At 44.0% G+C, this 12,688-nt stretch overlaps 1 protein-coding gene across 11 annotated transcripts in view; it reads right to left on the bottom strand.

Annotated features, from left to right (window-relative positions):
* Positions 1-291: 291 nt before the first annotated feature.
* BPIFC (BPI fold containing family C) overlaps positions 292-12,688 on the bottom strand; it is a 54,674-nt gene continuing 42,277 nt past the window's right edge. For all 11 annotated transcript variants that reach the window (XM_058741484.1, XM_058741480.1, XM_058741482.1 and 8 more), the window contains 4 exons: positions 5,145-5,187; positions 2,654-2,717; positions 1,582-1,658; positions 292-873 (listed from right to left, as the gene is read on the bottom strand). In XM_058741484.1, the coding sequence (XP_058597467.1) occupies positions 751-873; positions 1,582-1,658; positions 2,654-2,717; positions 5,145-5,187 (307 nt within the window). In that variant the 3' untranslated portion in view covers positions 292-750. The remainder of the gene's footprint in view (positions 874-1,581; positions 1,659-2,653; positions 2,718-5,144; positions 5,188-12,688) is intronic.

Raw genomic sequence — 12,688 nt, 5'->3', positions numbered from 1 at the left:
TGAGTGGGCAGAGAGAGAGGGAGAGAAAATCCTGAGCAGGCTCTGCATAATCAGCACAGAGCCTGACAAGGGGCTTGAATTCACAAACTGTAAGATCATGACCTGAGCTGAAATTGAGTCAGATGCTTAGTGGACTGAACCCCCCAGGCCCCCTAAAGTATTCCTTTTTCAAACCTTGAAATCTGCACAATCTCACTTTTCATCAACTTAAGGTTGCTAATTCTCTCATCTTTGTCTTATTTTATTTAAAAAAAAATCCAAGGCAGGGAATTTTTCCAAAAAAAGACAGGGTTGACATTGATAGAAAACAAGTTTAATTAAAAACAGAGGACAGTAGCAGTAAATATAAAACATAAAATCCAATATGCGGGGAAGTGTGGGAAACCCTGGGTTGCTGAAAGAGCTCAAGGGAGCTGTCAAGCAAATCAGAGTTTCTCAGGCACCTCCTCAGAAGTGCAGGGCTAGCTCTTGGCCGCAGCACCTTATTAACACAGGAGCACACAAATGTGCATTCAAACACGAACACACATCCAAACACCCACCCCTCCATACATGTGGAGACACACACCCTGATTTAACTCTTTAACCCGGTTTGCCTCCCTCTTCCCTGAGGGTTTGAGAAAGAAAACTGTCAGTTTAAGCATTTCACTAGGGCTTACAACCCAGTGTGTACTGTCTGCCCCTTCCGGGTTTACAGTAGCTGTGGGATTAAGGGCCATCTACTTCCTGGAGTGGACTCCCAACAGGCAATCAAGCAGCTGGCTTCCCCCTCCACTGTCCATTTATGAAGTTCAGACCTTCCCAACCATGGAAACTTGGCTGCTGCTTTAAGGACGTTTCATACTTCAGGTCGGTGGAAATCAAAAGGAAACCCTGAAAAGGATGCAAGGGTGAAGACAACATCACACTCTGTGGACCGGCAGCCATGGGCTATCCGAGTTTGCTGAGGAGTGAGGGAGAGATGGTCTCTTTATTGGGTTCTTCTGGGTCAAACCCACCCCGCCCCCATCCCCTTGTGAGTGCCTCAGACATAGGAGCAGGCCACTTGGGATAACTGTCACCTTATGAGACTTAAGCGACTATAGAAGGAGAGGTGGGGAGGGAAGGGGGTGGGCAATAGTGTACAGGATTGGAAAATTCCATCAGAATCTTACTTCTACCCCCGTCCCCCCCCCAGAAGTGTCAAAATGGAAGAAAAAAGGTGTTCTGAAGCTTGTTTATCACGATTAATGAAGAAATAGCTCACAACAGATCCTGAACCTAGAGGAGGGTCTTTGGTTCAGGCCAAAGTTCAATGAGAGAATAAATGAAACAGACACACCACAGTGTACCGTCTCGTACTGTGGTGTGAATAGGTCTGGCTGTGAAAGGAAATCAGACTCGGGTTGATTTTTCAACTCAAGTTTAAATGCTTTTCATAGTTGACTGCAAACTTTAAGAGCTAAATGTTTTGTCTGTAAAATGTGGGCTGGAAACACACGAAGCAGAACAAAGCAGCGTAAAACAGAGGAAGCAAATTAGGAAGAGGCTTATTCTAGTATGAAAGAAATTGGGCAGTTAGGAGAATATTCACATTCTTACCTCAAAAACTTCAATATCTGAATTGACAAAGGAGATTTTGTGTGGGTTGGGCAGCGGAAATCCTTGCTGCAATTTTGCTAAAATATAGAACAAGGTGTAAGATAACTAGGCACAGACATAGCAGTTTTAGCAAACTTTTTAGTAAAGGACAAATAAACAGCTTTTAAATAATATATATTTTCCTTCTTCCTGATTTCTGTGTTTTCATTCTTTGTCCCTAGCATTTTCCTAGATGAATGCTTACTTAATTAACGAAGTGCTTAATAAAAATGCACATGCAATTATGTACATTTGGATGGCAGAAAAATGCTGGCAACTTGTCCAGTTTATATTTTGAAAATTCCGTAATTTGTAGGTCTGAGAACATTTGGTCTCTGATACAAAGTGTATTTTAACCAAGACAAACTCAAGATGTTGCAGTTTATGGGGCGCCTGGGTGGCTCGGTCGGTTAAGCGTCCGACTTCGGCTCAGGTCATGATCTCACTGTCCGTGAGTTCGAGCCCCGCGTCAGGCTCTGTGCTGACAGCTCAGAGCCTGGAGCCTGTTTCGGATTCTGTGTCTCCCTCTCTCTCTGCCCCTCCCCTGTTCATGCTCTGTCTCTCTCTGTCTCAAAAATAAATAAACGTTAAAAAAAATTTTTAAAAAAAAAAGATGTTGCAGTTTGTGAATGGTTGCATACAGGGAGAGGGACTAGGATTGTCCTTCATTAAAACTGTCTATCCAGATGGTGGTCTGTGTATAAAACCACAGAGATGCCCTCTAGGGAGAATAGTCTCATTTCTGCCTGACCTGAAGGAGATTCTTTACTGCCTCAGGAGGGCAGTTTCAATCTCTTTAACTCAACCAGACTTTGACTGTTCTTGCTGAGTTCTGCAGGTAGTGTTGTTAACAAGGCTTGGACTGGAATAACTAATTTTGCAATCACATCATTGATGGTACAAACTGTAAATTCTGGCATTGGTCTGGATTTACAAAATAACGTGCTACAAGTACAGGCCTTGGGGTGGAAAGTCCCAAACAATCCCCAATGTTTGATTACCTCAAAGTCACATGTTCCCCAGAATGTCTTACCGTTGGCCAGTGGGAGGATACCAAAGTGGAGAATGGAGGACAGAATATTCTCAAACCTCAAGACCTAAAATGAAAGGGGATACTAAATCAGTTGCCAAATCCTGGCATTTTGAAAGTACCATGCCTGGTCTGGATGTGCACTTCCCCAGACCTTATCATGACAGAGGGCGATAGTTACAATCTCCCCATAGAGACAGTCTCGCTTTCCAGACACTGAACACTATTTTGCAGGAAAGCATATTAAACAGTTTCCCAATCTTTTTTCCTCCTTGAGGATGGACATTTCTGCTCCTTGGGTATGCTAGATCATGGTGACAACAAATGTAGAGGGACCACACGGTGGCAGCAAACATGGCAATTAAGATATTTACCAAGTAAGACCATCTAAACAATTGATAAATATCCCAATTAGTAAGTAGTCTGCCCTAATTGAGGTCCGTTGCATTATGTTATGCTCCATATTTAACAGTCTCACCAGAACATCCAGTTTATCTTGAGTAAACTATGGTAGTAAATCTTACCAGAGTGTCAGCTCCTGGGAAGGTTCAGGTATTAAAAATAAATGGACATGATGAACATCGATTCACTCAATGAAAATATTTTGAACATCCTACATGCTTAAGCAAGCTATGCAGCCTAGCAAGGAGGGCTCTGAGGCTGCCTTCCTAGGTTTACCTGTTGTTTTTACCACTTAGGTCATGTTGGGAAAGTCTTTAACCTCTTTATGTCTTGGTTTCCTCAAGTGTAAAATAAAGATAAACAGCACGAATGTCACAGGGTTGGTCTCATGTTTAAAAAGTTAATATTATGTAAAATGTCCAGTATTAACCACTGTCATTTGTTTCAGAAATGTCATTGTTAGCATTCTCTGTTGTTGATCCTAAGCAGTTTTTTGGGGGGTCTTCCTAGAAGACTTGGGACTCATTTGCCTTCTCTAGGCTCAGGAAATATTTATGAGAAAGTCAGCTATACTTTCTCACGGACTATAGTTTGTCTTCTACCAAAGAGCTATGCCACGGAGGTGCTAACCCACAGTGTATGAGACAATCTTGGTATTCTAAATTTCAGTGTCTGGCATGAAAGATGTTATTTCCAGCACTGCTGCCACTGGCTCCTCATGTTCCCAACCTGAAAATCAGGATGCTCCTATAAAATTAAACAAACAAACAAACAAACAAACAAACATCTTGTTTGGTCTCCTGGATAAATTCTCTGGTTTCTTCGCTATTTTCCGCAGTTCTATTTCTCTCTTAGCGGCTGCTTCTGGTGAACATGGTAATAAATTCAGTACTTACTGTGTTCCAGGACTGCCCTGTGGGAGGTTAAGCGACCTGGCCAAGGCCACAGAGCCAATAAGTGGGAGTTCACTCTAGCAGTTTGGTCTCAGAGTCTGTATAGGTAACCGTTATGCTATACTGCCCCTTGACACAGAGGTGGTAGTAACTGAAATGAACTTTTGTAAAAACAATGGCCATCATTTATTTAATACCTGCCATGTGTTCAACGCGCTAAATAAATTCCATATATAATCCCACTCTCTTGCCCTGACTTGTCTTTCTCTATAATATTTTTCAGCACATACAATATAAATTTGCTTGTTGTCTCACCCTACCCCTGTCTCACTTACATATACACACGCATACTCACGCACTCACTCACTCACTCACTCACACACGTACATTCTAGAATAGGACTGCCCATCATTGGCAGTATTGACACTTTGGGAAGGATTATTCTCTGCTGTGGGGGTTGTCCTGTGCACTGTGGGATGTTAAGCAGCATCCTTGGCCTCTACTCACTAAGTGCTTATAACACCCCCCAGATTGTGACAACCAAAAAATGTCTTCAGACATTGCCAAATGTCCCCAGGGCGGGGGAGGCAAAACTGGACTTAGGTGAGAACCACTGCTCTGGATTATGTGTACCATGAGCATAGGGACATCAATTAGTGATTTGGATGATCTCCCGGAAGTTTGGGGAGGGGCTTGTTTCCATGAGATAATACTCTTCCAATCAGGAGGTCACCAGGCTGGGGCCCCCAAAAAGGTATCTGCACGACCAGCCTTGATACGATTTTAGGAGATGGCTAGAAAGGCTTCAAAGAGCAAACTTAATCATGGCCTAAGAATTTACAGATAGCCTCATCTTTGGGAGTTTGGATCTTATATTTAATTCTTAAAGATTCTTTATCCAAACAATGAAATGTCCCTGAAAATGCCTGTTTTTTTTTCTCCCACATTACATAGGTCTTAGTTTTAAAAAAGTTATTTTAAGTCTTTCTGAATAGATAAAAGTGAATTGGAGAGTTCCTGTCCTGTTTAAAAGTTAATGGAGTTGGTAGACAAGTAGCTACACGAGGAATTTTAAAGTTAAAACCTATGTTCAAGGGGAAACTAAGTACTCAGGGGCTTAGAAAACAGTCATCCAGCTACAATATAGGAAAATTCTCAGTTTTCCCTTGACAGAGAACCCTGAGAGCTTTGACTCCTACCTCAATGTTGCTGCGATTGGACTCTGGTAAAGAGAGGCGGAATCTGAAACAAAACAAAACAAACAGGAAAATTTTAAAGGATGGAAGATTTAAAAACGACCACCTCAGTAGAAAGGCACAAAAAGGAAAGGGTATTTTTTTTTAAGGTCCCTAAGCCACTACTTAAAAAAAAAGATGCACAGACTTGTAAGGATATAATGTTCTATTACATCTTTATCCCTGTATTTGCTACTTAAGAAGCAGAGCAGGAGTAGCAGAAGGCTTAGGTTTGTAACCAGGATGGATTTCTCAAGTGCATTTGCTATATGGGACTTACTGATGGCAACTCTAATGCAGCACAATCTTCAGAAACAGTTTTCAGTCTCCAGCCATACCACCCTGAATGTGCCCGGTGTCATCTGATCTCTGAAGCTAAGCAAGGTGGGGCTTGGTCAGTACTTGGTGGGGAGAAATAGTGTGCACAATTTCTTGGTCTGAACCCCCAGAGTACACATTTGATTTTCTGTGCATAGTAATAGTAATATGAAGCAGTAGTCAACAGGGAGGATCCCATCATTTCAAAGATGGGGAAACTGAGGCCCAAAGAGGGGAAATATTAATGGCAGATTTAGGACCAGAACTCAGATCTCTGGATGGCCATCCCAAACCTCCCTTCCATTGTAGGATATTGTCTTACGTTGCTTTTCCCCTTAGCTTTCCATGGCTCACTTTTGCCCAGGTACAGAGCTTTACTTCTGCATCAGCCTTCTAATGCCTCTCCCTGTCTCCAGTCTGATCTCCAATCTGTCTTCCACACCATGCCCAGAGTCAGCTATATGACAGGGATGTCTGATGAGGACACGCTCCTGTTCAATATTCTTTAATGGCTTGTGATAGAATTCAACTCACTTATATGGCACACAAGCTTTTCTGTTTTCTGGTGTCCAGTAGTCTCTCTGCTCTCACTTCTGTTCATTCTCCACCTTGAACTTTATATTCAAGAACTCTGAACTGCTTAGTGCTATGCTGTTTTATTAATCAGGCACCATATATCTGAGGTTAAAAAAATATATTGGCTTTAGAACACATAACAAAAAATCGTGAATAACTAAAATTAACACATGCCCACAACCAGTAACATTATGGCCACTCAGCACTTTAACTCAACTCCACTCATGGGTAAAATTAGAAGATACTAAATGTGGAATAATGCACTTGAATATATGCAACATATTTTGGGCTGGATTCTCCAAAATTAGAGTAGATAAGGTCATAAAGATCTTAAAACAACTGTAAAGTATTTCCTTGCATATTCCATGTTTCTGGCCTCCATGCTTTTCGCTCATGCTGTTCCCTCTTTCTGAAGTTGGCCCTCCCCTTTTCTTTGGTTAACTCCTTTTAATTGCTTAAGATTTAATTCCGGTGTTACTTCTGCCAGGCATCTTTATGTTATTACATTTAAGGAGCGGAAAGATATTAATAGAAGAGGTAAGCTTGCTTGTTATCGGCCAATATCCTGTTATTATGAATTAAGTTTTGAGATTGCTTCAAAGTGACAGGCAAGAGTAACAACCAAAAAAGGCGGTTGGATCTGACAGGGATCAGAGATGGCATCAGTGGCACCGTGGCTCAAGTGGATCTCAGTGGGAAGCGAAGACCAGAACCCTTAGGGCATCTTTAGTAAAAGGCGAAAGATTTATGCGATCTGAAGAGAAACCAGAGTATAGGGCATCTTTAAAGGAGGAAGGTGAGCAGTCGAACAAACACTTGAAGGCATTGCCAGAGAAATGTGAGGAGGAGAAGTGTCTCCTCTTGGCCAAACTGCCATTTATGATGGGCAACCTAGGCCAGGTTTTAGAAAGTCATCTGACTGAGAGGTGGAACACTGTAAATTTCTTTCTTTTCTTTCTTTCTTTCCTTTCTTTTCTTTCCTTCTTTCCTTCTTTCCTTCTTTCTTTCTTTCTCTTTCTTTCTTTCTTTCTTTCTTTCTTTCTTTCTTTTCTTAAATACTTTATTTTTGAGTAATCTCTTAAGTTATCTCTATACCCAACATGGGACTTGAACTTACAACCCTGAGATCAAGGGTTGCATGATCTGACTGAGCCAGCCAGGAGCTCCACACTTGGAATTTCTGTCATCACAACTTCAAGCCACGACTGGCTGTCTCAGGATCACCTGCTGTGAGTAGAGCTTGTCTGGAGTTTCCCATGAACTGATTACCCTTTCCTCCTAAGGCCATCTTTCTTCTATCTGCTTCCTAGTTCTCTAGGCATACTTACCAGGTTAGTTTGCTAATGGACACGTCCTACTAGCTGCAGAGAAACAGGTGGAGCAAAGAGCAAAAACGCTGGGCCCTCGTTCCGAAAAACACGCAAGCGCAACTACGGCCACTAGGTGGCGACCGAGTTCACAGTTTTGACCTTTCATTCTGTAGGGAGCCCCTAACCTGTTGCTTAAAGCACAACTACTAGGAACTAATTTTTTTTTTTTATTTTTAAAATGTTTATTTATTTTTGAGAGAGAGGCAGAGACAGAGCGTGAGCGGGTGAGGGGCAGAGAGAGAGGCAGACACAGAATCTGGAGCAGGCTCCAGGCTCTGAGCTGTCAGCACAGAGCCCAACGCGGGGCTCCAACTCACAAACCGTGAGATCATGCCCTGAGAGGAAGTCAGTGGCTTAACTGAATGAGCCACCCAGGTGCCCCTACTAGAAACTCGTTCGATTACAGAACCACAGAGTTGGGGAGAAAGGGAGCTCAAATAGCCCTACCTTGCAGACATATAAGGGTAGAGCCTATTTAAAAAGTTTTGGAGAAGGTTTACTGCCCTGATTGAAAACCGGAGCAAAAGTGCAAACTCTTAAGCATGTCAGATGATGGTGGGGTCGTGATCTGGGTCGATATAGCAAATAGGACAGAATGAAGTTCAAGTGGATCAAAGTACGGGCACTCACAATGCCAGTCCTCCAACGCTGTGGCCACAGCCGACATTGAAAATCAATCTTTGCACTCAAAATCTTATAACAATGGTTAACTGAGTTACCCAGGCACCCCCCACCCCCATTTTTTGCCTTTTAATCTGAGTGTTTCTCTTACCAGGCTATGGACATGGAAGGTAGAAACAATTGCCTTTTTCTCTACTCCCTGTATCAAGAGCAGTGTAGAGCACATAATAGGTGCTCAGTAAATTCTCATTGAATTGACTATAGATAAATGAGCAGATAAAGGATGGGTGGGAATTGTTTATTGGAATTGGGGTCACTCTGAGGATGAGCCAGTCTAAAGCAGAATGTTCATTTTAAGGAGCTGTGAGAGGTAAGATTGGCTGGCTTGGAAGGTCGTTGAAGAGCTTGACAACCCCAGGCTGTGGATTTAACCCAACAATGAAAGATTTTAAAGCGAGGAATGTGTTGAGCCCATTCCAGTATTGTAGAACGCTCTTGATGAGGAAGAGTTCCCTGATGTTTTATCTTTATTGCCTTCTGCAGACTGGAAATTGCCCCAACAAGTCTGGGAGAAGGGGAAGGAGTCGTTTGGGGTTTCCTCCTCTGATAGGGTGTCCTCCTATGGCACTCTTGTGCCCAGGCTTCCCCACAACCTCAGAGGAAGGGTGGCGATGGCGGTCAGCCCGGGTGCCAAGCCCCAGCTCTGATGGACTGTTGAAAGCACTGTTCCAACAGAAACTGAATCCATCCTTCCAGACCTGTTTTCTTTTCTGGGTTTCTCTCCAGAGGGCTCACATTGGGAAATGTTTATCTGCCCCAGATGTGAGGGGTAGGACTGGGTGGTGACACTATCTGCTTGTGGCCAGCTATATTTGCATTCTCTGATGGTGTTGGCTGGGAGGGGTTGTGGGGTGGGGTGGGGTGTGTGTGTGTGTGTGTGTGTGTGTGTGTGTTTTGATATTACTGGTGTGAGGTGCAGTTTGGGAGAGTCCGATGCCTCAGTCGTGTCAATGTCAAAATTTTTCCAATGTTCTAAATGGTTCAACAATAATGTATACCTGATTGCCTTGAGCTTTGCATGTGATTAAGAAAAAGGGTTAGAATTAAGTCACCTGTATGGAGACCAAAAAAAAAAAAAAAAAAAGCATTGAAATAGAACTGTGTTTGGAATAAAAGCCTCAGTTGTAGATGGACCGGTACAAATCTGGTTTATGATTGTGAAGGCCAATTCTATAGCTTTTAAGGCTGTCCTGACTTGTCATGTCTCTTGGGATCAATTTCTCCCTCTTATTTGGTCAAAATGTGATCTTAGAAGGTGGAAAGAGAATAGAATACCACCACTAGTAGTAACGAATATTTCTTGAGTCCCAATTATGTGCAGAACATCGTGTTTTTCTCATTGAATGGGTTCTCATCTACCCATACAATAGCTCTGTGGATAGGTGCTCTGTTTTGCTGATGAGGAAACTGAAACAGAGAGGTTAATTAACTTGCTCAGGGTCACACAGCTAGCAAATGACTGAGGTGGAATTCACAATCAGATAAGCCTGACCACGGGGCTGTGCTCTTAATTAGACATACCCATAGAGGTCAAGTTGATTACTTAGTAATCCCTGCTTTTGCTTTCTTTATTTTTTCCTTCACTCCATTTCTCAATGCAGTGAGAAAAGGGTGGTGTGCTTTTTCCATCACAGGTCACCCACTGCCAGCGGCTTCTCTGTTATCAATTCTTAACTTTGAGAAAGGACACACTGCCTGCTTCAATTTTGTGTGACTCCACACGCATGGGTTCCTCTTCTGGACAAGGGTATTTGCTGTCTAAATCTTCTAAGTCTTGGCTATGCACCACATCAAAGGCAGTATAATGTCTTAAGTTGAACTCTCATGGGTGTGAAAACTGCTCACCCAGGTTCAAGTTCTGGCTCTGCTCTTTAATAGCTCTGTGACCTGTGAAACTCTACAAACTGTAAAACAGGGTGATAAGCTACCTCCAGGTCTATTCATTCAGTCTCAGACATGAATTGAACACTGTGCCAGCTCCTAGAGATACAGGGTTGTGAGGTTTAAATGAAGTAATACAGGTGAAGTTGTTGGCCTGGGACCAGTAGATGGCAAAGCCTCAATAATAAAGTAGCCATAGGGGCGCCAAGGTGGCTCAGTCAGTTGAGCATCTGACTTCAGCTCAGGTCATGATCTCACAGTTTGTGGGTTCAAGCCCCATGTCAGGCTCTGTGCTGACAGCTTGGAGCCTGGAGCCTGCTTCGGATTCTGTGTCTCCCTCTGTCTCTGCCCCTTCCCCACTTGTGCTCTGTGTGTCTCTCTCTCTCAAAAAGAAATAAACATTAAAAAAAAATTTAAAAAGTAACCATGAATAGTAAAATAAAAGGCAATTTCTCCAATTGCCATCAGTGGTCAGGAGACAGGGCAATGAGGTGTTTCCTGACTCTTAAATGATTTTTCATAATTGAGCACCTCCTTCCCCTGGCTGAGGCCAGCCCCAAATTTTATTTTTTTATTTTTTTTATTATTTTTTTTTAATTTATTTTTGGGACAGAGAGAGACAGAGCATGAACGGGGGAGGGGCAGAGAGAGAGGGAGACACAGAATTGGAAACAGGCTCCAGGCTCCGAGCCATCAGCCCAGAGCCTGACGCGGGGCTCGAACTCACAGTCCGCGAGATCGTGACCTGGCTGAAGTCGGACGCTTAACCGACTGCGCCACCCAGGCGCCCCGGCCCCAAATTTTAAATAATAGCCATAGCCAACCTTCTTGAACACTTCACACGCACTTTACATGTATTAACTCATGTATTCCTTACAATAACTCCCTGAAGTGGTTTACATTATATCCTAATTTTATAGAGAAGAAAATGGAGGCTCAGAGAGGTTAAGTAACTTGCCTGAGATCCCACAGCTAATGAATGGCAGGGTGGGGATCTGAACTAACTAGTCTGACTCCAAAGCCCGTGATCTCACTGCCTATTTTATTTTATTTTATTTTTTAAAATTTAATGCATATTTATCTTTGAGAGAGAGAGAGAGAGAGAGAGACAGAGACAGAGACACAGACAGAGACAGAGAGTGAACAAGGAAGGAGCAGAGAGAGAGAGGGAGACATAGAATCCGAAGCAGGCTCCAGGCTCCGAGCTGTCAGCACAGAGCCTGATGCAGGGCTCAATCCCACGAACTGTGAGATCATGACCTGAGCCCAAGATGGATGCTCACCCTACTGAGCCACACAGGCACCCCTCTCACTGCCTCTTTAAACTCACCACACTGGATTCGCCTCAATTTCTGTGTCTCCTGTCTACGTAGCCAGCAGTGAGCAGCTCTAGAAGGAGACACATTCAGGCAGGGGATGTTTAGAAAGATGTTTTGGGGGTTGGTGTTCTGGGAGCCTGTTTTGTAGACCCTGTTTCTCAGGTTCTTATCAGGGATGCTTCACTGATCTCTACCTCCTTTACACCTCTCGGTGCTGTGTCTCTCTGAAATCACCTAAGACCAAATCAGGCCTTCCATCTGGAAAAGCACTGCTTGTGGAACCGGGAGAGGAGGCGCTGGCTGGGGCAGTCGTGGGGGAGGTCGGGCTGCCATTCTCGTAGCCAAAGGCCAAGGCACTCCTTCAGCACAGACTCTGCTCCTCTGCAAAGCCTTGTATCAGCTGCCTTGGGACTGAGTGATGCCTGGCCCATCTGCCTTGCCCACTGTCTTCTGACTGCCCCAGGTTTGCCATGGCACCCCCTGCAGGAGCCACCTGCAGACTCAATGCTGGTGACCTGTGCAGTGGGACAGTGCCTCACTCAGAAGGGCCCACACTTGGTTTAATGCCTTGCTGTCTCCATCTGGACATTCTTCATAAGTTTTTGGAAAGGGGCTCCACATTTTCATTTTGTGTGGGGCTTTGCGAATTATGTATCCAGTTCTGCTCAGACCCCACTAAGGCCTCAGGAAGCCTAAGGTGCAAGAAGCCTCCCCAGCAGGAAAATCTAATAGGGATAGCAGGGGAATGGGGTGGTCGTCGGGGGTGGGAGGTAGGTGGGGAGGAAGGTGAGACTCCAGGAAGGCAGGAGTCTTGATTTCAGCTTGTGCCTGCCAGGTCAAAGCTCGCTTGTGGGCTGTAGGAAGCTGGAGAATGGATCCACATGTTTCTTTGGATGATGTGAACTTAGCAGTTTGTAATCCATTTTTGCAGTTATTCCCCATAAATAAACCTAATGTCCTCTGAACGTGCAGTTTCTTACCAGTAGGAACACTGGAGATGAGAGTCAGCACGATTTAAGCAGAGAAGTGAACCTAGTCTCTCTGCTCCTTAAGGTCTGTCCTACCTCTTGCCACAAGCCTGAGGCCCCATCCTTACTAAATCCTTCCTCCAAATCCTGTCGGTAAACCAAAGTCCTGCTCAAGTACAAATGGGGTTTCTCCCTTCTCAAGAGCTTGCTGCCTCAATTAGTGGCCTTGCCCCCATTCTTCCCCATTCCCCCAGATTTCCAGGCCCCCTTTCCTAGCAGCCCTGTCCTCAGGCTGCAGACGGAGGGCTCCCCAATACTTGTGGCAGTGCTGCGCAGGCAAACTGAAGTGCGAATTCTCTGCTTTTTCTCCTGGCCTAGCTCCTACCCCTCAGCTG

The sequence above is a fragment of the Neofelis nebulosa genome, chromosome 8 (assembly GCF_028018385.1).
Source record: "Neofelis nebulosa isolate mNeoNeb1 chromosome 8, mNeoNeb1.pri, whole genome shotgun sequence".
Lineage (NCBI taxonomy): Eukaryota > Metazoa > Chordata > Mammalia > Carnivora > Felidae > Neofelis > Neofelis nebulosa.
This window is presented reverse-complemented; position numbering and strand designations above follow the sequence as displayed.